General features: G+C 40.5%; 2 protein-coding genes across 9 annotated transcripts in view; one reads left to right on the top strand and one right to left on the bottom strand.

Moving 5' to 3' along the window:
* The window catches only part of LOC116261764 (transcription initiation factor TFIID subunit 2), a 59,691-nt gene that overhangs the window by 21,127 nt on the left and 14,225 nt on the right, over positions 1-24,339 (bottom strand). For 4 of the 8 annotated variants that reach the window (XM_050079931.1, XM_050079926.1, XM_050079930.1 and 1 more), the window contains 9 exons: positions 22,905-23,030; positions 22,759-22,815; positions 22,076-22,155; positions 21,929-21,971; positions 13,769-13,855; positions 12,264-12,353; positions 10,005-10,063; positions 9,817-9,907; positions 9,582-9,744 (listed from right to left, as the gene is read on the bottom strand). In XM_050079931.1, coding sequence (XP_049935888.1) covers positions 9,582-9,744; positions 9,817-9,907; positions 10,005-10,063; positions 12,264-12,353; positions 13,769-13,855; positions 21,929-21,971; positions 22,076-22,155; positions 22,759-22,815; positions 22,905-23,030 — 796 coding nt within the window. Of the gene's footprint in view, positions 1-7,413; positions 8,797-9,325; positions 9,510-9,581; positions 9,745-9,816; positions 9,908-10,004; positions 10,064-12,263; positions 12,354-13,768; positions 13,856-21,928; positions 21,972-22,075; positions 22,156-22,758; positions 22,816-22,904; positions 23,031-24,339 lie in introns of those variants that run through there. The other 4 variants (XM_031640610.2, XM_050079927.1, XM_050079928.1 and 1 more) reach the window with 4 other exon arrangements.
* On the top strand, positions 1,701-4,204 carry LOC126410436 (dynamin-related protein 4C-like). The gene is made up of 2 exons (XM_050079933.1): positions 1,701-2,923; positions 3,119-4,204. The coding sequence occupies exons 1-2, from the start codon at positions 1,843-1,845 to the stop codon at positions 4,027-4,029; spliced, it is 1,992 nt and encodes a 663-aa protein (XP_049935890.1). The 5' UTR covers positions 1,701-1,842; the 3' UTR covers positions 4,030-4,204.

Raw genomic sequence — 24,339 nt, 5'->3', positions numbered from 1 at the left:
TGGAGTAAATGAAATACTGCTATTGTTCATAATAAAAAAGTAAGAAAAGATGGCATTGATTCATTAGTATTGAAATGAACCTCATATTGGATTGGAGGAAGAGAAGTGACCAGAACAGTGAAGGGTGTAATTTTCGTAAAGGTGCCTTTCACAATTCACTTCGCTTTCTGCAAGTCCTTGGACTTTTTATCACTTTTGGAAAATTTTGTCACGGGCCAAATTTTGGGAAAAGAAGGGTTTGTGATCGAGTTTCTAAATTCAACTTTTATTTTTACATTTGAATGTGAATGCAATCGTAAATACACGAACTATTCAGAACTACATTATGCTATGTTAATAACCAACTTTCAAGATGTACAAATATTGCCTGTTGGACATTTATTTGAAACCGAATTGAATAGTATTCAAATCAGAATCTGGTTGAAGTGAAGTTAAGCTCGTAGATCGAGGGCCCTCCTTCTTATATATAAGAAAGACCTTTTTACAGGATTAAGTGAAACTATAAGATTTGAATTGACTATACACTAAAGCATATCTATTATTTCCGTTGTTAATGAATTCAAATTTGAATATGAACGGAAAAAAAGCCATATCCGAATATGAAATCTGATATCATAACCTGACTATGATTTCAATCCAATTTTTAAATTGCCATCCAAATCTGAACCTGAGTTTCAAGCTGAATGAGGCCGACTTTCAAAATGCAAGGCATTAGAAGTTCACAAAAATGTCATGCGAAACATATTTTTTTCAAGCCAAAATATAGCTATTGTGGTCCTCATCGGGGCTAGAGCCGGTAGGCGACTATTTTTTTGTTTCGAATTTTCGAGGCGCTAAATTTTTATACTTTAAATGAAGGATCACCAGACATGTAAGTTGAAGCATAACGGGGTGAGAACAAAGAGGGCAAGGGGTTTGGCTTCTATCTGGGCAGTAAGATGAAATAATATTGATGTTGCTCTTCATAAAAATGCAACTATTGTGTTTTTTTATTTGTTTTCTTTAGAAAGTAGTTACGCACATCTGTTTTGAAAAGGTTCATAACATACAAGAACTAAATAAACCTTAACAATTACATGAATTGATTGTAAGTCGTTTAATTAACTTGATTGATGATTTACAAAATTCCATAAGTAAAGTTATTTGTAGAAGTGTATGCTATCATTTATAGTATTCGAAAAAAAACTAATACATTATAAATCATCCAATTAGATATTATGTTTCGATCGAGGGGAAGAATACATGGACCTCACAGCCCTCCATATCAAACATAGGAAAGGCAATGATGGTTTGAGAGAGGTGGGTTATATGTGTCATATTAGTGCCCTAGCAATAGCATGGTTACTTACTAAAATACTTTTAATTTATACTAACAAAACTTTTTATAAGTTGAAATTAAAAATAAAGTAGAAAAACTTATGAAAGAATTTTTTTAATAATCAAAATATACTTCTCTTCTTTACTGCGTCTCGTAAATCGAAACGGCGAACACCATTCTCCGACTCGAAATAACTAGTGAATCGGAACCGGAACGAGTAGCACAATTCTCCGCGCACGTAACCTTCTATCGTGAATCGGAAAAGCTAGCTTTTCACAATTTAATTCGCTTTCCGCTATGAAGGTAGTACGTCTTCCAAGGTCCACCGGCCTGCATCTCTGCCTCCCTCCCCCCCTAAATCTTCTATATATAATCACAAACAGATTCCCATGCCGCCATTCACATCTTCTCTGCCAACAAAGTCCTACCTGCTTCTTGTGGTCTCTCTCATCTTCTACTCTCCCTCTCTCTCGTCCATAGTCCTGCACTCTATTTGTTGCAGCCGTTTTTACAATTAGTCGACCATGCCCAGGTTCTCTGCTCCTTGTCTGGCGGAGCCCAAACTCGAATCTATGGTACACCTGGCCTCTTCTTACGAGAAGCGGATCCGCCCGCTTCTGGATGCCGTCGACCGGCTTCGGCGATTGAATGTGATGAAGGAAGGCATCCAGCTGCCTACCATTGTTGTTGTGGGTGATCAGTCCAGCGGCAAGTCGAGCGTGCTAGAGTCGCTTGCAGGAATAAGCCTCCCCAGAGGACAAGGCATCTGCACCAGGGTGCCCCTCATCATGAGGCTACAAAATCACCAGCAAGAGGATCCGGAGCTAACCCTTGAATATCAAGGCAAGTCCGTCCGTTCCTCCGAAGAGGACATAGCAGATGACATCGTTGTGGCCACCGAAGAGGTTGCAGGCGATGGGAAGAGCATATCGAACACCCCCCTGACCTTGGTGGTGAGGAAGAGAGGCATGCCGGACCTCACCATGATCGACCTCCCTGGCATAACCAGAGTGCCTGTTCACGGCCAGCCGGAAGACATCTACGAGCAGATCGCTGGGTTGATCATGGAGTACATCAGCCCTAATGAGAGCATAATTTTAAATGTGCTTTCCGCCACTGTCGACTTCCCAACCTGTGAATCCATCCGCATGTCGCAGCGCGTCGACAAAACCGGCGAAAGGACTCTTGCGGTCGTCACCAAAGTGGACAAGTCGCCGGAAGGCCTGCTAGAGAAAGTCACTTCCGATGACGTGAACATTGGACTCGGTTATGTTTGTGTTAGAAATCGAGTCGGGGACGGGGAATCATATGCAGAGGCGAGGAGGACAGAGGCAGAGCTTTTCAGAAGCCATCCTCTTTTGTCGAAGATCGATAAGTCGATCGTCGGTGTTCCTGTGTTGGCACAAAGGCTGACGCAGATTCAGGCTTCTATACTAGCCAAGTGCTTGCCGGACATCGTCACCAAGGTGAACGACAAGCTCAACCAAAATATGGCGGAGCTGAACGAGCTCCCCAAATGCTTGAGTACCGTCTCCGATGCAATGGCGGCGTTCATGAAAATAGTTGGTGCCTCGAAGGAGTCGCTACGGAAGATAATTTTAAGAGGTAATGTTACCTGTGACTTGAACATTCATAACCATTACCACCACGAGACCTAAAAGGGAAAGTGTAATCTCACTTCTGAGACCATCGTAATGTGGTTCTTCTTTACTAGATTTGTATTCTTTGGTTTCTCGCAGTAGCTCTGTTAACATCGTCTTTGCATGTTCTCTGTTTTGCGGTCGTTGTTTTGTGCAACAGGGGAGTATGAGGAGTTTCCTGATGCGGAGGACATGCACTGTACGGGGCGGCTGGCCAAGATGCTGGACGAATATGCAAATGATCTGCGCACCAAGTATCCTGATGAAGGGCTGCTGCAATCTAATTTTCTGGTGGAGGAGATGCGTGTGTTGGTGGAGTCGCAAGGAATGTGTCTCCCCAACTTCCTCCCTCGAGTGGCCTTCCTCTTCTTGCTGCGCGAGAAAGTTAGGCGTGTCTCCAATTCGCCGACCCAATTCATCAACAAGGTGTGGAGCTATCTGGAAACTGTGGTTCTTCGAGTGTTCATGATGCATTCCGAGTCCTACCCTCAGGTGCAGATCTCAGTGAAAAGGGCAGCTCAAAGTGTCATGAATAAGATGAGAGCTTTTTCTGTGGAGCGCGTAAGGGAGATGGTGGAGACAGAAAAGATCGCTGACTACACCTGCAATCCTTTATACAGGAGCACATGGTCGAGCTTTATAAGCAGAACGGACGAATTCATGGACAAGGTGAAGTTCGGGCAAAAGGGGAACACTCTGGAATTTGAAGGGTGTTTTGTTGACATCAAGCACCTGAGGGAGAAAAACCATCTGCTAGTGGAACAGGCCTTCGATATGAAGATGAGGGTGGTGGCTTACTGGAAGATTGTTCTGATGAGGTTGGTTGATAATGTGGCACTGCATCTCCTCTTTGCCTTGCAAAAGCTGGTGACTGAGCAGCTAGACGCCGGCATCATCGATGAGTTGGTTGGGCCTCACTTGGGAGGCATCGAGAGGATGCTCGAAGAATCGCCGGCGATTGTGAACAAGCGAAGTCAGCTTAGCCGCAGCATTGAATTACTCCGGGAGGCGAAGGATGCACTATCATTCATAGGGGACCGCATTGCTGCTCCCACAAAGGAGGAGGACTGATTTTGGCGTGTCATTTGCAGTGTATCTTGGTTTTGTCATGTCAGTAAATGTGTCCGCGTCTCCTTGTGTCAGTCTCTGCTTATGGTTAGTTTCTTCCAAAAACTTGGTATACATGTGCCATGTTTTAGTTTTGGGTTCAATTTCTACAGACTTGTGGTATGAGTTTTTATAACTAGTTATGTTTTAGCAGCAAAGTTGTCGTCTCCCTATAATTAAAATATCGCCATACTCACCACAATACCGACGTTTCGCAGAAGCATGTCCGTAAGAAGCAGAAAGAGGGAGAGATGTTTTTTACTCCATTAATACAGATGCTTTATCGGCAAACATGCTACCTCAGATCCACATCATATCTACCCCGACTGCAGAGCACTGCTCCTGGGGACCTCTGTAATCACTTCCTCTCTTCACAGTCCAAGATGACATATGCATGAAAAGAACATATAATATATATATATATATATATATATATATATATATATATATATATATATATATATATATATATATATATATATATATATATATATATATATATATAGAGAGAGAGAGAGAGGGAGAGAAAAGGGAGACTAAATCGGTTCACTTGGTGTGGATAGCGGCTGCTCTTAACCCTATATCAACACTCTTCAATAACATGAAGATAATACTCTCCAAAATCCAACTGCGAACATGGGAAAGACACTTGCTGGAACTCATCATGCCGTTGGGCTAGAGAGGACGAATGTAAGTCGAGTGCCCTCATCTCCTAATGAATGAAGGAACAATGTATAATGAATTCCCCGTTTACAGGTTCGAAGCAGTTAAAAGTTCAAATGTAAGGGATACTTAACCAGGCTTACATCAACGTAACTCCAAGGAAATATAATACTAATTAACTAAGAAGTTTTAGTCCACTGTAAATGCAACTAAGTGAGTGCCCATAATGTGTTTTCTCATTAAAAATAGAAGGGAAGATTGGCCCTTAAAGATCTTTTCTCTCTCATATTTAAAAGTGGTGCCCTATTTTTTTTTTTTTTTATGGGAACGATGATATGGTCAACTAATTCCAAGACATTTGTGGGTGAAGAGAATGGGTATTTTATCTCACACCAATGGCATTCAACAGCATTTAATCTTGGCTGAGAGACATACACTGACCAGGTGATTTGCATCTTGAAGAGGCAATTAAACCTATGCTTCCCTCTTATTAAACGCCTTACTTTATTGGTCTTACAATGGTTCTCAACCTATGGGAAATTCTTCTACAATGTCCCTTTTCTACACTTCTTAGCCATTAATTAGTGTCCATGGAGGATTTGGTTGATGACTCACTCACAAATCACTTCAATTTCAAGACAATTTCATTCTTCACATTCACGTCAAATTTAGACGCACTTGACTACAATTAAGCTTGGCAACGTGCCTAAATTTGTGTTACCCCAGCTCCGAATTTGAAGTTAAACAAATTCAAACAGCTATACCGACACGGTGATCTGGATCAGTCTTGAATGGATCAAATCACATGATTCATATTTGGATGTCATATCCCAAGTCGAGGAGTGACAGGAAGCTGATATAGGTGGCAAGTGATCGAGTCTAATACTTCAAAAGTTCCCGTGTAAGTTGTGAGAAAAAAAGTGGCCTAAGTGGTTGTACTTCAAATTGAAAAGTGTCCATGAATTCATTCTGTCTACTTACAAAGTAACCGAGTCCTCGGAAGTGACTTTCTCCCTGTTATACCAGGGAGGTCAATCATGGTGAGGTGCGGCATGCCTCTCTTCCTCACCACCAAGGTCAGGGGGGTGGGGGTGTTCGATATGCTCTTCCCATCGCCAGTAACCTCTTCGGTGGCCACAACGATGTCTGCTATGTCCTCTTCGGAGGAACGGACGAACTTGCCTTGATATTCGAGGGTTAGCTCCGGATCCTCTTGTTGGTGGTTCTGCAGCCTCATCATGATGAGGGGCACCCTGGTGCAGATGCCTTGTCCTCTGGGGAGGCTTACCCCTGCAAGCGACTCCAGCACGCTCGACTTGCCGCTGGACTGATCACCTACAACAACAATGGTACGCAGCTGGATGCCTTCCTTCATCACATTCAATCGCATCGCCGGAGCCGGTCGACGGCATCAAAAAGAGGGCGGATCCGAGTCCTACCCTCAGTTGCAGATCTCAGTCAAAAGGGCAGCTCAAAGTGTCATGATTCATGAATAAGATGAGGACTTTGTCTGTGGAGCGCGTAAGGGAGACGGTGGAGACCAAAAAGATCGAATGAATTCATGGAACAGGTCAAGTTTTGGCAAAGGGGGGACACTTTTCAAATTGAAGGGTGTGGTGGCCTATTGGAAGATCGTAGTGACAGGTTGATTGATAATGTGGCACTGCATCTCCTCTTTGCGTTGCAAAAGCTGGTGACTGGGGAGGTAGACAAGCTGGTGACTGGGGAGCTGGACGCCGGCATCACCGAAGACTTGGTTGGGCCTCACTTGGGAGGCATCGAGAGGATGCTCGCCGGCTATTTTGAACAAGAGAACTAAGCTTAAATGCAGCATTCAATTGCTCCGGGAGGCGAAGGATGCACTATCATCCGTAGTGGACCGCATTGCTGCTCCCACAAAGGAGGAGAACTGATGGTGGCGGGACATGTGGAGTGCATCTTACTATCTTGGTTTTGCTATGTCCGTAAATGTGTCCGCATCCATAGTTTCTTTCAAAACATACATGGTATACATGTGCGATGTTTAAGTTTTGGGTTCAAGTTCTACAGACTTGTTTATGTATGAGCAGCAAAATTGTCATCTCCCTATAAAATAGCGCCAGACTCACCACAATACCGACATTTCGGAGATGCATGTCCAGAAGAAGCAGAGAGAAAGAGAGAGAGCAAAAGGGGAACCCAATAAAAAAAGGTTAAAAGCTGTCATCAGAGCACAAGAGCATAAAAAAGAAAATAAAATACACGCAAAAAAAAAAAAAAAGGAAACTGGATTGAGTTAGGTTTATTCATGAGATCCATTGTAGTGCAAATACATGAAGGAAGACGTTGGCGACCTGACCATCTTCACGCGAGTATTCGACAGGTACATCTGCTAACCATTTTTCGAACGCCCCTCCCAAGCGGCCGCCAAAATAAAATTGCCAACTTGTGTCTCTTTCCTAACGACAATTTTTCGGTGAAAAGATCAATCTCACAGTTCAGGCGAAAGCCCTCCCTCCTTCCCGTTGGCCTCAGCGTTTGCATCAGTATCGTTGTTTGCATCGGCATCGTTTTCGCATCAAAAAGAAAAGCGGATCCAATGTTTACACAAGTTTGACCAAGAAAATGCGAACTAGTCAGTTGAAACGTATAGATCTGCTCGTGTGCTTATCTATCATGTTCTCACCCATTTGCCGACAACTGATATTACAAACCGTCCAAAAAAGGCAAGCTGGTATAGACATTCTTAAATGAAATAAAAATTTACAAGGAATTACAATGCTTTACATCAATTTGGTAACCGCCTGAGTTACAAGAGAATCTGAGATAAATTTTCAACTACACCATTTTGGGGAAAAACATCTGCCTTTTCTTTTCCCTTTGGTTCGTGGATACACTACAATGGAATTGATACACAGGCTCTGCCAGCAACCTCGAGGATCAAAGATGCGATCGGTTTGCTTGACAAATGAAAAAACAAGCAAGAAATAAGCTGACTAGCAAAACTGGCGCTAAACCCGACCCATCCAGCCTTATAGATCTCGCTGTGACTGACTAATTATATTTCGACCCTTGAATTTGAGTCGGATTTTAGGCAATGAGCTACCAACTTCAGAAGCCTCCGCTTTAGTTTCCGCAACGTTTGTTGGTCTATGTTCAACCGCAGCAGGATTCGTCGTCTGCAATTTGGCATATTGAACACTTGCCACAGCAGCTGAAACATTTTCCCCTTTGTTTGCTTCTTTGTTCCCCAACTTTGCCTTCTCTTTCTCACTTCGCCTTTTCTCTTTTTTCAGACGTTTCCTCTCCAAATACTCAGGGTCATCACGCTTCCGCTTCCCCTCCTTCTCTTTCTTCTTCACCTTCACCTTCAAGTCTGATTTCTGCTGTAAACAATTTATCTCCATGCTATCGTGCATGTCTGAACTTCTACTGGGATTGTTGACCTGAACAGTGTCTGCATGCATAGCTGCATACCCCTCCGCTTCTCTTTCGACATCATCATTCTTGGTGCTAGGTGACGACCGGTCCTCCAATGCGACCCTCTTCGAGTCCACCAACACCACTCCCTTCGAATCGGCAGTGCATTGCAACTCCTTTCCGATGTCTTCCTCTTTGACAAACTTTGCACTCCCAACACTAGCAGTCATCCGGGATCCATGGTCATGTGAAGAGTTTACCTCTTCAACATTTTGATTGCTTATGCTGACAGGCTCGCTCATGATTCTCACAGGGGCATCTACCGATGCTGAGCTGCTACCTGCCAAATCCACTTCAATTGGCCTTCCTTGAGAGTTTTCCATCAGATGCTCCGTGTCAACTCTAGGAATTATAGAGTTCTGTTTAACTCGAATTTTTACCACAGGCAACCTGCGCTCAGTTCCATTAGATACTGCTTCTGCTTCCTTGTTTGTTTCAGCAGAATGGCATGCCTCCGATGAGATTACAGTCAATTCAGGAGGTGGCGGATCTTGTGGCTTTGAAATTTTTAATTTTAGCATCGATGGTCTAATCTGTGGTTCGCTACAGCTTTCTGGATCCGGCATAGGGTGCACAGCAACCCTGGGAACACCATAAAGTGTGGGAGGCCTGAAAAAAGAAACCAAACGCAGAATCAACAGGGACTCGCAGTTACAAACACTTCAAACAGAGATTGAAAAAGCCCTCATCTCATTTGAGTGTCATTCCAAAATCTTTGAAAACCCATGATTCACGTGACAGTGACTTACCCATAAAAATAGTTCACAGGTCCTTATGGGCAAGCTTGTTCTTGGGCATTTTTCCATAATCTTTTTCTAGGAAAATTTTGAATATATAATAAAAAAATCGAAAACAATTAAATTAATAATTCTATATTAATTTTCTTAGAAGTACGTTGATGAAGATTCAAAATAGCTTTTAAAATCTGAAAATAACAAAAAAAAATGGAAACATAAGCTAAAGAAATATACAAAGATGCGAGAAATACTGTTTGGCAATATTTTGAAAATATTGCAGGACTTTCCATTCAAAAATAGCTTATGCTCTCCTAGTAATAAAAACGAGTTAGCTTCAATATATTGCATATACAATTCTTCCTATGACATAACAGTCTCATTACAGTATATTTCATGCTTACCTTCCTGCAAGTGTGTGCAATATGCAGAATAACTGATGGCGAAGGAAGACATTATTGAAGGCCTTTAAACACCCAAGATGACGCAATAGTCCAATAAGAGTAGTGCTCTTTACGGTATCACAGGATCCAAATGCACAAATCGACTGACACATACGCAGGACATGCCTTGCTAGCTTAACTTGCCCTGCAGTGCAAAACAAGTTAACCTTGGATAATAGGGTTGGGGACAGCTAAGCATAAACAAGGGGTCCATTACCTCTCAGAGATGGCTCTTTGTCTATGAATTGCATAAACAAAATCAAGGCATCATCGAGGCCTTTTCCATGAAACTCTAGATCAAGGAGCGCTCTGCTTGCTTCTATTCGAATTTGCCATAAAGCCACATTCTGGAATGGTCTTATGAGTTCTACAACACGGTCCTTGGAATGCAAGGAAGAGGCAGTTTAGTAGCAGAATCCAAAAGAACATGTAAAATATGAAATCAAACTTACAAGAGGCACAGCAACAGAGAGCTTCAGCGCAATTTGTGTCAGTGTCCGGATGCAATTTAGTGTCAAAATCCCATTATAGCTTGGCATCAACCTGATAGAAAGGTGTTCATATCATATGACTGAGCATTTCATCCCAAAGGATTCAGTGAATGCAAAAGATCAATATCAAAGCGTTTACAAAAGAAGACCTGTCAAACTGCAAGAGGCGATCAATTCGCTTGAGAAGAGAAAGGAAACTCAGAACACTCTGGAAGAAAATAAGAACAGTAAGAGCAGGACCACAACCAGGAAAAAAGCCCAGGTAAATGTTGCAGAAATGGTGCCCAATGACAGATTGCATTACTATATGAAACCTTTGATAGAAGGAAACCAATGAAATAATTCTAAAGCCAACATGAACAACAAAAATAAATAAACATACATAAAGAATCATAAAAGATAAAAACGTATGAATGATTAATCAAATAAATACACACACTAAACGTGTACACAACATTCACAAGTATATACTTGTGATACGACACACATGAAATGCAGATGCACATCCACATGTCAAGGAAACATAGTTGCCAAAATAGGAATCTGAAACAGGAAGTCGTCCAACAAGTGGAATTAGGATGCAGTCATTTCAGACACAGACACAAACACATGCACATCACAGCTGTCAGAATGGAATAGAAATGTGTAAGCAATATCAGAAGTAAAACTGAGAAGGCCATTTTCAAAATTTTGGATGACAGAGAAACGAGAAGCAAGTTGAAATGAATACAAGGAACTGCTTAGAAAGTGGTATATTGGAGGTGTATGATTTTGATAAGTTGAATAATCATTAAACAAATAAATATCTTAAAATACAAAGAAGAAATGCAAGAATGATATGAGAATGAAAATGGTATAGGGTTGGGCTTCAGAGTGACCAGGAATCAATCCCGTCCTTGGAGCAGGATCCCTGATGATTCTTCTTTTGATTCTTATTTCTTAGTCAAAGTGGCTTTTGTAACTGTGCAAAGAACTGATGAAGCAACAAAAACTGTATATGTGAATCATATAATACTAATTACAAATACAGAAAAAGTAAGGCTACCTAAGCATTAGAAACTTTATGATTATTGGAAGTAAGATATGGGGAAAACCTAAGTCACCTGAGTGCGGGGTGCAGTTGCGGGTGCAGGATGCGGCAAATCCTAAAAAAATTTCAGTGCGGGTGTGGATATATAATATATATATTCAACCAAAACTAAATAACAATGAACAAAAATAGTTGACAGAATCATTAGTCATTAGACTTGTAAAGATTTGTTAGACCTAAACCTCCTACAAACACAAACAAAAAAACTAACTAATATATAACTAATAGCTAATAACTAAGAAAAAGCACCGGAAATTCCATAGTTATTAAACTTTCAGCCCCATTCAGTCATTCGGTAGCATGTAAACCCATAGAGGTTACAGGAACACTAGTGTTCAGTCAATGAAGTCAGAATTTATATACACCACAGAAAAATTAGTGAAAAGAGGAACAATAGACTTGGTGGAAAGATAAATAGAAGCATGGAGAATAGGGCAGAAACAAGACTGTGAAATGAAGGGTACATCACTGATGGGCAGAAACAAGACTGAAATGAAGGGTACATCACTGATCTAACATAGAAGAAATTGATAAGATCATAAGAACAACACCGATTGAAGGTTATGAAGAAGATTAATTAAGAAATCAGATTAGGCAACCACTATTTACAGTAAAGCCCTAAATTTTAGAGAATAAACAAGAAAAATAAAAAACCCTAAACTTGATTTCGTTTTTTTTGCTGGAGAAACAAGCATTGCCGGAGGCTGTCGCCGGAGGAGTTGCTGCCGGAGTTGTAGTTGGACAAGAGGCTGGCTGTGGCAGCCACCAGAGCACAGTAGTAGTTGCAGGAAGAGAACCCGCTGAACGAGGGGCTGTCGCAAAAGCTGGAGTTGTTGCCTGAGCTGTTGCCGGAGCTCGTTGGGCGATGGAAGCACAGCCCAAAGCAGCAGCAGCAGCGGCTAACAGGGTTTCCCAGACTGCTGCTGCAGCGGCTAACAGGGTTTCCTAGACGAAACCCATCGGGGCTTATGAAATAAAATTTTTCAAAAAAAAAAATTGCAGACGAATATGACATCCGAGCACTTTGACCACACCCGATTCACCTTTGACCTGAGTCGGGCGCGTGTCAAAACAATTCCGCCGCATCAGTGCCGAATCAGCACACACATGCGAGTCGTGTTGAAGCGTGTGCCAGCACCCTTCAGACACGTCCAGGTGACTTAGGGGAAAACAAGGAAATAGAAGGTAAAGAAATGATTCGCTAGAGAAAAGTGTCATCATGTAAAGGAGAAAGAGAAAATAGATTATATCATTTAGAAACATCATAAAGAAAGCTTCACAGTCTATAAAGACAAAAAGCACAAGATTGCACACAAACCTGCTGACCAAATTCAAGCTCCCCAATGGACTGAACTAGTGCAGATAACCAGTAGACATCAGAGTATGGATTTCCACTGTTATCATTGTACTGGAAAGGTATTAAAAGAAAAGAGTCATTCTTCGTAAATGAGCAGGAAAAAGGAACCGCTAACTCTTTATTAGACAAAGAAAACATTAATGAACAATTGCTAAAAACAGCATACATTGATAAACGATGAGTATCATATAAAACAAGGGAGCAGCATAAACACACCTAGGACAGTCCAAAAACAACCAAAAGTAATAGTTTCAAGATATTAGACAGGATAAACCAACATGTGTAATACTGAATCACAAACTCTAGCATGTTATCCAGTTTAAATCAACATTTGTGAAAAAACATAATGTCTCATGATCATCTGCCATATACACAGTACCTTTTTGAAGTTCTGATTCAGAACTAATTATGATTTATATAGTTGCTCCAATGATCATGTGTTTCTATAATATCCAATATGGCTGATGTCTAATAAGTTGAAGGTACCATCGCTTGTTTAAAAGTATGTCAAAAAAGAATAAAAACTATCATATCATTTTCTGAAGAATATAAAATTGAGCTTCTCCCTAAAATAACCGTCTTATAGGAAGGCAAAAGAATGCCTAGGTGATCTAGGCAAGCCACAGGCCTAAGCTAGGGCACCTATGCAATCGACTAAGCTAGACCACCTACGTGCTGTCTAGATAGATGCAGGGACCTCCTCCACACTGCCCTTTTTTCCTTTTTCAGCATGTTTTCCTCGTTTCCTTTCACTCCTTTTCATAAGCAAATCTTCTCGTATCTTCTTCCTATTTGGTCCAACTTTCCCTTCTCCCTCTGACATTACCCCCCTTCTTCCTCTTTACACCTCCACCGACACTCTCCAGGAAGCAGAACAAGATGGAGATGGGCAGGGATTTGATAGCACCCACTCCTTTAATTCCTAAATCTGGTTACCTATCCTAAACAGTTCTTCAACCCCGAAAACACTAGTCTTTCATCTACATAATTGGCCTTGGTATTCAATCATGGTGCTTGCAACCCACTGGACCACCACAATTTTTTCACAAGGAATAGTAAGATGGTGATGGTGTGTTGGTCTTGGAAAATTCCTAAGATCTAGAGAGATGATCTTCTTCAAGTTTGAATCAGCTTTCAGACATTTGAAAGCACATGATAGATTTCCCAAATCCATCACTGCTAAGTCCATAATCTCAAGCAAAAGTTCTCGGACCCAGCTCAGACTGGATTTATCATACAACCACATCACTATCTTTCATTCCACATCTGGGATTAGACCTATGCCATATGAATAGAGATGCATATATTTATGGTCATTTTTATAAAGCTTTTCAATAACTACATATACCAGGGCAATATCAAACTCGAGAGGAAATGTCTGTGTCACATACAAAAAATACTGGGGAACATAGTTAGTACAGACGTATCATTCTTCAAAAGTAAACAAATGGATGCACTCTTAATACCTTTAATAGTTGTAGAACAAATTCGACAGCTTCTTTTGGACTTTTATTATGTGCAGATCTGACCCTGGCAATCGCATGTGGTATAGCCTGCACAGAAACAAAAAATGAGATATTCAAGGGGAGCTTTGTATAAACTATGATTTGAAATAACTCAAGAAGTGGAGGCCGCTAGGCATCAAAATATGTGAAAGCAAGTTTCCAGGAAACAAAATACTTTAAACACAACAATTCAGACCCTCCATTAATCATTAATATGCTAAGAGGACTAGATACATTCTTGAAAACAGTAGATGATTATAACTTTAAGAGTTTGCGAAGATGAAAAAAAAACACAAGCTAAACCCTCACAGAGAAATAAATAATTCACATAAAGGGCACTAACATGAGCACAACAGCATGATGATGTCCTCTTGGTTATGTACATTACATTTTTTCAAGAGTTTGCTATGGAAAAGATGAAAAGGAAGCACAACCTAAGACCTCACAGAGAAATAAACTAAGCCTATGATGGGCCCTAACATGAGCATAGCAATATAATGTTGTCTTGTTCGACATGTCTATTGCACTTATTCGTTGGCAAACACAAGAATCAGCCCCAGATCAGCTGACAACCGAGTCACTGGATCAATGAGTTGACTGACTGACTCAGGAGAGTCAAACCATAATTTTTCACAAAGATCACAATCACATATTTATAAATCATATGCTTATAACTCGAAATAGGTATAAGCCTATAAGGCAATGAAACACAACCACATTTGTAAAATCATCCGTCGCTGCTAGAGAGATGGAGTTGACCCCTATCCCCATTGTAGGGAACTCAAGAAGAGAGACAAAGGGGGATTGGGGGTTCCTGAACTGAGACTCCTATCCCCGTTGGAACGAGACAGAGAGAGAGAAAGAGGGACTCACTTACCTTATCCTCAGGCTCCAGATGAATAGCTGGTGCCAGTGACCTCACTTTGGTCAAACCCCCTTCTCTCTCTCTCTCTCTCTCTCTCTCTCTCTCTCTAAGTCGAAGTTGTTAGTGGGAACAACCTGCTGACAACTTGTAAACTTTATCAGGCTGGTTTAGACTTTTAAGTGTCAAACTGGGCGATAAAAGTTAAAACAGGATGATTAGAAATAACTTGATAAATCAGGTAATCCCAATCAGATTCAACAATCTCGGGCGATTCAAGCAATCCTGGCCCGATTCCTCTAAAAATCGGTCTTACATGGGTCAAGTCTAGGATGTGGCCCAGTTTCTGGATGATCCGTGCTGACTCGGGTGATTCCTGAGTCGAACCGTTGGGTTTGCCAACTATGTTGTTTTCACATAGACACTAACATGCGGCTCTGGTCAAAGGTGCTAATATAAAGTGTCTAATGCAACAAGCTATGAAAAGCACAGATTTATATGAAATATATTTTTTTAAATGAATGTAGGAGAATCTTTAATTTCAAGCCCATTAAACACAAACCACATTTTTAAGAATAGAATCTAAATGCTAAACTTGTCTATTTGGAAAACAAACACTCAAGCAAGATGACTGACAGAATGATGGTGATTTTCCACTGCAGCCATTTTCCCGACGAAATCTTTAACACAAGATTATAGGTCGCATGGCCAATCACTCTTGTGCAAGCCAAAGCATGCATAGGCCTTGGGAGAGTACTCCCCACCAGTTTTTATGCTGTAGGGAGTGCAACTAAGCTCATATTCCATTCGTGTTAGAAATGAGAAACATAAAACTATAGGAAATAAAAACTTGATTAATACAAGATCAGATAATACCAATATAAACCATTGTCACATAAGACGCTAACGGGTATAATACGGCGAGGAAAAAAACGGGTATAATACGGCGAGAAAAAAAATCTCGGGAATAAAACGGGAAAAAAGACGGTAAATTTTTAAAAAATAAATAAAAAAATCCTAACAATTATATAAAAATAAAATAAATGAGAAATTAAAAAGACATTGGAAAATAGTTAGATAAGCAACAAATTTTAGGTACATGTCTGAAACAATTTGCCAACTTAAAAATTGAAAATAAAGTTTAAATTGAAAATAAAGTTTAAACTTTAAAGTTAATAAATTCTTCCCCTTCCCCTCCCAAGTGAACTCCAGCAAGAGGCGGGAAATGAGAAAATCAAAACGGAAAAAGGAGAGGATGGCGGGAAGTTAATAAGCCTCTTTCTCTTTTAAAAAGACGTTTTTGCCATTAAAAGGAGCATCCAAGTTTAAAAAAACCAATTCCTTTACAAATATTACATGCGTGCCATCTTTTAAAAAGACATTTTTGCCATTAAAAGGAGCGTCCAAGTTAAAAAAAACCAATTCGTTTACAAATATTACACGCATGCCATCCTTTAAAAAGACGTTTTTGCCATTAAAAGGAGCATCCAAGTTACAAAAAACCAATTCTTTTACAAATATTACACGCGTGCCATTTCTTTTAAAAACATATGTCTTAAAAAACGTGGAAGACGGTATAAAACGCGTTTTATACGCATCTTTTATTTTTAAACGTTTTTTTGAAAAAAACGCGTTTTATTCCCGTTTTATACGGTAAAGACGTTTTTAACGTATAATACGCGTTTTTTTTTAAAATAACGGCGTTTTTTGTGACAATGATATAAACACAAGAGCAGGTCATTTTTGTTAAGTCTGTACGCATCAATGTAAAGGGATCGGGTCTGGATCGGGTCTGTTCAGACCCGATCCACTTCGTTTTTATGTCTTCACGTCTAAGTGGTGGCACCTCTTGTAATTACTTCATGTTTTATTCCTCTTTTTGTTGTAACCTAATTAGGTTTATGTTTTAATAATAGAGATCAAGCATAGTGTGGCTGCATTGGCCGCCGGTTCTCTTACCTTCATTGCCTTCTTCTATTCTCTATTCTCCATCCTCCTTATTTTCAGACGGAGAGACGTGATTCGGTGATGTTTTAGTGAAGATTCTCACATGGTATCAGAGCCAGGTTACATCGTCCTCCGGTGAGTGATTTCTTCTTGAAGTATTCTGCCCTAAATCTTATTTTCTGCCGTGCTTGGAGTATTCTGCCCTAAATCTTATTTTCTACCGTGGTTATCCTCAAACTCTGTTTCTGCCCTTAATCCCACGATTTGCCCTAATTTCTGTTGCCCTAAATTCTGTTTTTTGCCCTAAGTCACACGGTCTGCCCTAATTTGCCCTAATTTCTATCGTGATCTCTAAAATTCTGCCCAAATCGTCTGTTCTAATCCTCTTTTTCAATCATGGACCAGCCGGCTCCCCCTCTTCTATCCTCTAGTTTTCTCTCACAACTCATCTCTCAAAAACTGAACCATAGTAATTATTTGACTTGGAAACGCCAAATTGTCCCATTTATTAAGAGCCATAGACTGTATGGGCACATCGATGGGACTACTCCAGCACCTCCAAAGTATGTTAACCGTGAAATAAAGAAGACAGTCGTGGGAGATAAAGGTGTTGGGGCCTCGGCTGGAAGTGAAATCAGTTTTGAATATGAAACTCTTCCTGAGAGCAATCCCGAATATGAAGTTTGGCTGGCTCACGACCAGTCTCTTGTTGCTTATATCACTTCTACCTTGTCAGAAGAGGTATTGGGAGGTATTGATGATGATTTAACTGCCCTAGAGTTGTGGTCTACCCTTGCTACAACATATTCTCAAGTCTCGGAAGCACGTTTTCTACAATTAAGAAGGCAATTTCAGGATATCAAGCGTGGGACGCGTACAGTTTTGGAGTATTTGAATGAAATCAAGAGTGTTAGTGATCAGCTTGCTGCAATTGGACATCCCGTCAGCGACAAAGACAAAGTCCAACAAGCCTTGAGTGGACTGGGAACGGAATTTGATATTTTTTGCACAGCCTTGGAAGTCTTACCTGTTCTCCCATCTTTTGAAGATCTAAAGGCCAAGCTTTTTCAACATGAAGCTAGTCGAGTTCAACGACATAATCTGGTTCCTTCCAACAGCCACAATGTATTGATCACAGGAACTCACGCACTGCAAGGAAATCGCACTCGTTCTTGGACTCCTCAGACAGGCATGGGAAGAGGGATTCTCCCAACACCGCCAGGCATGAATACTACCTCTGCCACATCTAGGAGAATCCCGACATGCTTCTATTGCAACAAGAAGGGGCATATAACATCATAATGTTGGCACAATCCTCAGAACAAGAATAGTTAGGTCAGGCACGAGAATAGGACAGTAGCGGGGTCAGCTCCATCCTCGTCTGGATCAAATCCAACTTCAAAGGTTTCAGCAGACGTGCAGCAACTTCTAATGACAGCCTTATCCAAACTTAACTTGAAGCAAAATGAGCAAGGAGAGTGGTATGTGGACTCTGGAGCAGCAGCCCACGTTACTGGTGACACAGGTAATCTCTCTAGTGTTTCCCCTTATTTAGATCAAGGCTCAGTAGTCACGGGAGATGGTTCCCATCACACAATATCGCACATTGGAAATGCACAAATATCCATGGGTTCTTCTTCCATTCCATTAAAGAATGTCCTTGTTGTTCCAAGTGTCAAGAAAAATATTATCTCAGTGTCCAAACTTATTGATGATACTCACTCCTCTGTTGAATTCACACCATCTTCTGTTTATGTCAAGGATGCTCAAACCAAGAAGACATTCGCTGAGGGCACTCACAAAGGAGATATGTATGTCCTTGAAGAAGCTCCAAAGCTGTCCAAACCTCACCCTCCAGATTCATGTTCTTCAAGTCATAATGAAGTCAATGTCGCAGAATATAATAAGTCATCCATTTGGCATGGTCGGTTAGCTCATTGTAGTCAGTCTTTTGTTCGAAGTCTTGTTGCAGACGGACTCTTAGATAAGTCCAGTCTGAGTTCAGTCAGTGAGTCCAGCATGTGCTCGAGTTGTCATCTTTGTAAGAGCCATGCTCTTCCTTTTCAGTCAATTAATAAAAGAGCTTCAAGGATTTTTGACACCATATATTCTGATGTTTGAGGGCCTGCTCCAATTCCCTCTTCTTCTGGGAGTAGGTACTATGTCATTTTTGTAGATTCATATTCTCGACATACTTGGATACACTTCATGAAACACAAATCTGAAGTTTTCCGTTTGTTTACTCAATTCCATGCCTTGGTTCGAAATAAATACTCCAGTAATATTGTGCATTTTCAATGTGATGGTGGTGGTGAATTTATTTCTAATGAATTTACTGAGTATCTACTAGATAATGGGATCACTAGACAGATTTCATGCTCACATACTCCTCAGCAAAATGGAATTGCTGAACAGAAACATAGACATATTGTTGAAAGCGCGCTCAGCATGATGCATGACACAGACTTACCCATGACATTGTGGACTGAGGCTTTTCATACGGCTGTGCATGTTATAAATCGACTGCCATTGGCTTTGCTTGATGGCAAATCCCCATATTTTTTATTACATCAAGAGCAGCCACGCTATGAGGAATTGCGTGTTTTTGGATGTGTTTGCTATGTGCATGTTGATGTTTCCTTACGTAACAAGTTTCAAGATCGTGCTATTTTGTGCAGATTCGTAGGGTATGCAGAAAACTACAAGGGTTATAGATGTTACAACCCTAAAACTGGGCGTGTTCATATTTCACGGCATGTTGTTTTCGATGAAAACAGGTTACAAGATCCCAAGGCTACTTGCATGACACTCAAGGATAAAAATGAGATTTATGATACTTGGCTGCATGCTGAAATCCTAAGACAAGGGACTGACCGTTTGATTGAGCACGAGGAGCAAGATGTTAATGAGGCTGAGACACTTGTGAGAGATTCCTTGGACAGCATGCCCTCATCCTCACAACCCCATGATTCACCTATACATAGTCGGTTCTCAGGCCTTGTGTACTCTAGGCGATCAGCTCCTAATGCAGCCCCACGTCAGTCCCAACGTGTGCGACATCCCATTGATCGGTGGGTAAGTTATAACAACTTTTCTTTAGATTTTCAGTTGTTTATGACAGAAGTCAGCAAGAAGGTCGAACCAAAATCCTATCACCATGCAAGTAAGGAAAAATGTTGGGTTGAAGCTATGAATGAGGAAATGGCAGCATTGCATGAGTGTCAGACTTGGCAGATTGTCCCTCGTCCAACTGATAAGAATGTTGTGGGCTCCAAATGGGTCTACAAACTGAAATATAAGCCAGACGGTAGCATTGATCGACATAAAGCACGTCTTGTGGCCCGTGGTTTCACACAACAATATGGGGAAGATTATGATGAAACATTCAGTCCGGTTATCAAGATGGGCACAATACGTGTGATTATTTCTCTTGCAGTCTCATATGGGTGGCCTCTTTATCAGTTAGATGTCAAAAATGCTTTTCTACACGGGATTCTTAAGGAAGAGGTATACATGGAGCAACCTCCCGGCTACAATACTCATGATCCTCAAAAATGGGTTTGTAAGTTACACAAGTCTTTATATGGGCTGAAGCAAGCTTCTAGATCATGGTTCGATCGGTTTTCTCATCATATACAACAAGCTGGTTTTCTACGAAGCTCTCTAGATCATTCCTTGTTTATGTATCATACCGAAGAAGCTACCACTTGGTTACTTATCTATGTAGATGATATTGTTATAACTGGGAATTCTTCTTCTCATATATCTTATGTTAAGGATCTGTTGCAGCAAGAATTCAAGATGAAAGATCTCGGCGAACTTCGGTACTTCTTGGGTGTTGAACTTGATAGAGCAAATGATCGATTGACTCTTACGCAGCATAAGTATACTCTTGATATTTTGGCCAGGGCAGGTATGATTAATTGCAAACTCATAACTACTCCTAGTGTTCTAAACACTAAATTGGCTGCCTCTGATGGAACTGCTGCCTATTCAAATCCTACCTTCTATCGCAGCATTGTTGGTATGTTACAATACCTTACCTTTACGCGCCCAGACATAGTCTATGCTGTAAATCAGATCTCTCAATTTATGCATGCACCCACAGAAGGACATATGGATGCTACTAAGCGGATCTTACGGTATCTCAAAGCTACTCTTGGGGATGGATTGATCTATACAAAGTGTCCCAATGTTTCTCTTGGACATAGCATATATACTTATACTGATGCAGACTGGGCAGGAGATCCTGATGACCGACGCTCAGTTTCAGGTTTCTGCCTTTTTCTTGATTCTAATCTCATTTGTTGGAGCAGTAAAAAGCAGCGTGCCGTTGCCCGATCTAGCACTGAGGCAGAGTATAGAGCAATGGCTGCAGGGACAGCTGAGGCATCATGGTTACGACATTTGCTTGGAGAGCTTCATCTACCTATTGTTCAGTCCTCATTGCCATGCGACAATCAAAGCGCCATCAAAATTGCCTTCAACCCCATTTTGCATAATCGTACCAAGCACATTGAGATTGATCAACACTTCATTCGTCAGAAGGTTGAAGAAGCCGAGATATTGCCCACTTATATATCCACCAGTGAACAAATAGCGGATCTTTTTACCAAAGGTCTTACAGGGCAGCATTTTTGGGATTTGAAAAACAAGTTGTGCATGATCAAATCTCATGCACAACTTGAGGGGGGCTGTTAAGTCTGTACGCATCAATGTAAAGGGATCGGGTCTGGATCGGGTCTGTTCAGACCCGATCCACTTCGTTTTTATGTCTTCACGTCTAAGTGGTGGCACCTCTTGTAATTACTTCATGTTTTATTCCTCTTTTTGTTGTAACCTAATTAGGTTTATGTTTTAATAATAGAGATCAAGCATAGTGTGGCTGCATTGGCCGCCGGTTCTCTTACCTTCATTGCCTTCTTCTATTCTCTATTCTCCATCCTCCTTATTTTCAGACGGAGAGACGTGATTCGGTGATGTTTTAGTGAAGATTCTCACAATTTTAATGGAAATTATTAAAAACTTGCATACTCTGCCATGTGTTCCTTAAAAATGACTAAGCCCCACAAATTTTCAAGGATAAAGATTGTTTTTTATGTCAAAATTTCAACAAATTGTTAACTGCAGCTAAGTTTTTATTCCACATTTTCAACACCAGAAATAGAATAGCATAAGGAAGATGTACTACAGCTAACCAAATATAACCAGAAGGATGAATCTGACAGATAAACATTTAATATAGGAAAAAGACAAAAAAACATACATATGCAAAACAATGAAATGATCCAAATCCTACCTCCTTTCATTACCTCAAGAACAAAATATTCAGGGAAATCATGGAAGTCGTTTGGCCTGAAAAGCAGGAAGAGAAGACCACTATGATGCCATGATACAAAATTATTGCTTCCAAAAATGTAAAGGCTTATAGCTGTGAAGAGAACCAAAAAGCACATTACTTAGGCAAACTAATATTAGGATCAAATCTTCTGCTTTTATAAAACTTAATCAAATGTTGCATTCCAGCCCAATCAGTTTCCTGCAAGCAAAAACATGATTATAAGAATGAAGAACGGCACAAAATAACATAGGAACCATGACTATCAAAAAATATCAACTATGACTTCCATCTAGAATATGTTCACCTCCTTTGGCAATAGAATTCTTATGAAACTTGCCCAAATTGTGGGAAAAAACACTAACTTCTCCACAAAGGACAGACTATGACTTTCATCTAGGAACTCTTCATCTCCAACAACAAATTACATGTCAAAATTAACCATCACCATCAAATAGTAGAGCCGACACCATAGTATTTGACATGTTAAAATGATTAAAAGATGAAACGAACTTAATGACCAGATGAATGGTTAACCCAGTTGCAACACCATATATTAGCAATAAGGACAAAAAAGCATGAGCATAAAGCTATTAAGCTCTAGGATATCAAGTTGAAATTACAAACATTCTATATAAGCATGAAGACCTTCAAACCTAAACTTTTCATCTTTTGTCTGATGCAAATTTAAGGAAAATGGAAAATGCTCATGGAGACTCAAGATATGACACCAGGTGGCTCATCATTTCTCGATATCAACAACCAGATAAGGTCCATAAGGATATCTGAGTTATGAAATTGCACCTCAGAGGCTGTGTGAGCCAATGCAAAGGCTGCTTCAACACGGACCCTCCAAAAGCCCTGCATAGCGTACAAACTGTAATTTAGAATCAATACAATCAGAGTATGATGTAGCTCAAGACAGAAGCATCCATGGGATGATATGTAACCTTTGAGTCATTGAGAAAATTATTGAGTGCATTAACGACGGCAAAGGACAACTGAGGTAACATCTGTAGTGTCTCTATGGCTTGGGATTGTGCAACAACATCCTTATCTTTCTCTAGTTGATTTATCTGAGACAACAGCACAAAGAAAGTGCAATGAAGCGAACATTAGTTCAACCATTCCAATCAATGGATGTGCTGATCCAAATCCACTAAAAAAAATAATAAAGATATTGGTGAAAATGCATGGCAACTTCAGAGAGGAAGCAAATGTTGAACTCAAGATAAACTTGGAAATGCTTAACAACTAATGATAACTAATCTGCTAAGCAAAGGCCATGTGCACAGTAATGAAATTAGGAACGAAGAACAAGGACTCAGAAGGTCAAGCACTGTTGTAGATAGGTAAACACAACAATCCTTCAACACACAAATGCTTAGAAAGATTACAATATGCAATACTACACAAAGATGAAAAGTGTACACAAAAATCATGTGTGTTGACAAAAATATTGAAGCAATTAAAGACATGCAAGGAAAGTACCATATCCATGTACAAGCTTCATTTCCACAACAGGCCAAGGGCAAGCAGCAAACTAGGCAGGTAGATGCAGCATGGCTAACCAAATATTTATCTTTCTTTAACCATTTCACTTTAAAACTCCAACCTTTTCTCTCTCTCCATCTTTGATCGAGGTTAGAGGTTTCAAAACCCCCATACTCATCCTTTATTTCTCCAAGTCCTCATTCTTTCTTCTTGTCCTTGTCTGTACACCCAAGGAAGACCAACTAGTTCTGCCTCAAAACCATGTAGGCAATGACTCGGCTTTTTATGCTGCCTACCAACTAGGAGCTCATAGCACATTTATGATTTAACTACACAGAGTACAAGAGGAGCTAAACTTGAGGCTAACTTGATCACAAGTCCAAGTTAGTCCTTCAAAAAATCACACTAACCTGAAGAACAGAATTAAGGAATATTTTCAAAAGAAAAAGCAAATGATGATCAATTTTGCACTAATACCTATGTCACATAGGTGCGGGTACGAATCATTTTCCAAAAACTTGGGTGTGGGGGTATGGCCGTACACACACACACACACACACACACACACACACATATATATATATATATACATGTATAAAAATTACAAACAAAATAGCATATTCATAAATCATTAAATCATGATCCAAAATTTGTAGATACTAAGAATTTCAAGACAAAAAATCTGTCCTTTGGGAGTTCCAAGGGGTGAAAAGGCGAGGAACGAGAGGGGCAAGGGGGGAAGAGGTGAGAGGGGAAAAGGAGCGAGAGGGTGAGGAGAGGAGAGGCGAGAGGATGACAAAGGCAAGAGGGGTGAAAGGGGCGAGGGGGGAGAGGCAAGAGGGCAAAGGCATCGTGCGAGAGAGAGAGGGAAAAAAATGGTTTTTTAAAATG

The sequence above is a fragment of the Nymphaea colorata genome, chromosome 10 (assembly GCF_008831285.2).
Source record: "Nymphaea colorata isolate Beijing-Zhang1983 chromosome 10, ASM883128v2, whole genome shotgun sequence".
NCBI classification, from domain to species: Eukaryota; Viridiplantae; Streptophyta; class Magnoliopsida; order Nymphaeales; family Nymphaeaceae; genus Nymphaea; species Nymphaea colorata.
This window is presented reverse-complemented; position numbering and strand designations above follow the sequence as displayed.

What these genes read in the sequence shown, in the direction of transcription:
- LOC126410436 (XM_050079933.1), top strand. Translation starts at nt 1,843, where the DNA reads ATGCCCAGGTTCTCTGCTCCTTGTCTGGCGGAGCCCAAACTCGAATCT. An exon ending in ACGGAAGATAATTTTAAGAG is followed by an intron (nt 2,924 to 3,118) that starts GTAATGTTACCT and finishes TTTGTGCAACAG; the next exon opens with GGGAGTATGAGGAGTTTCCT.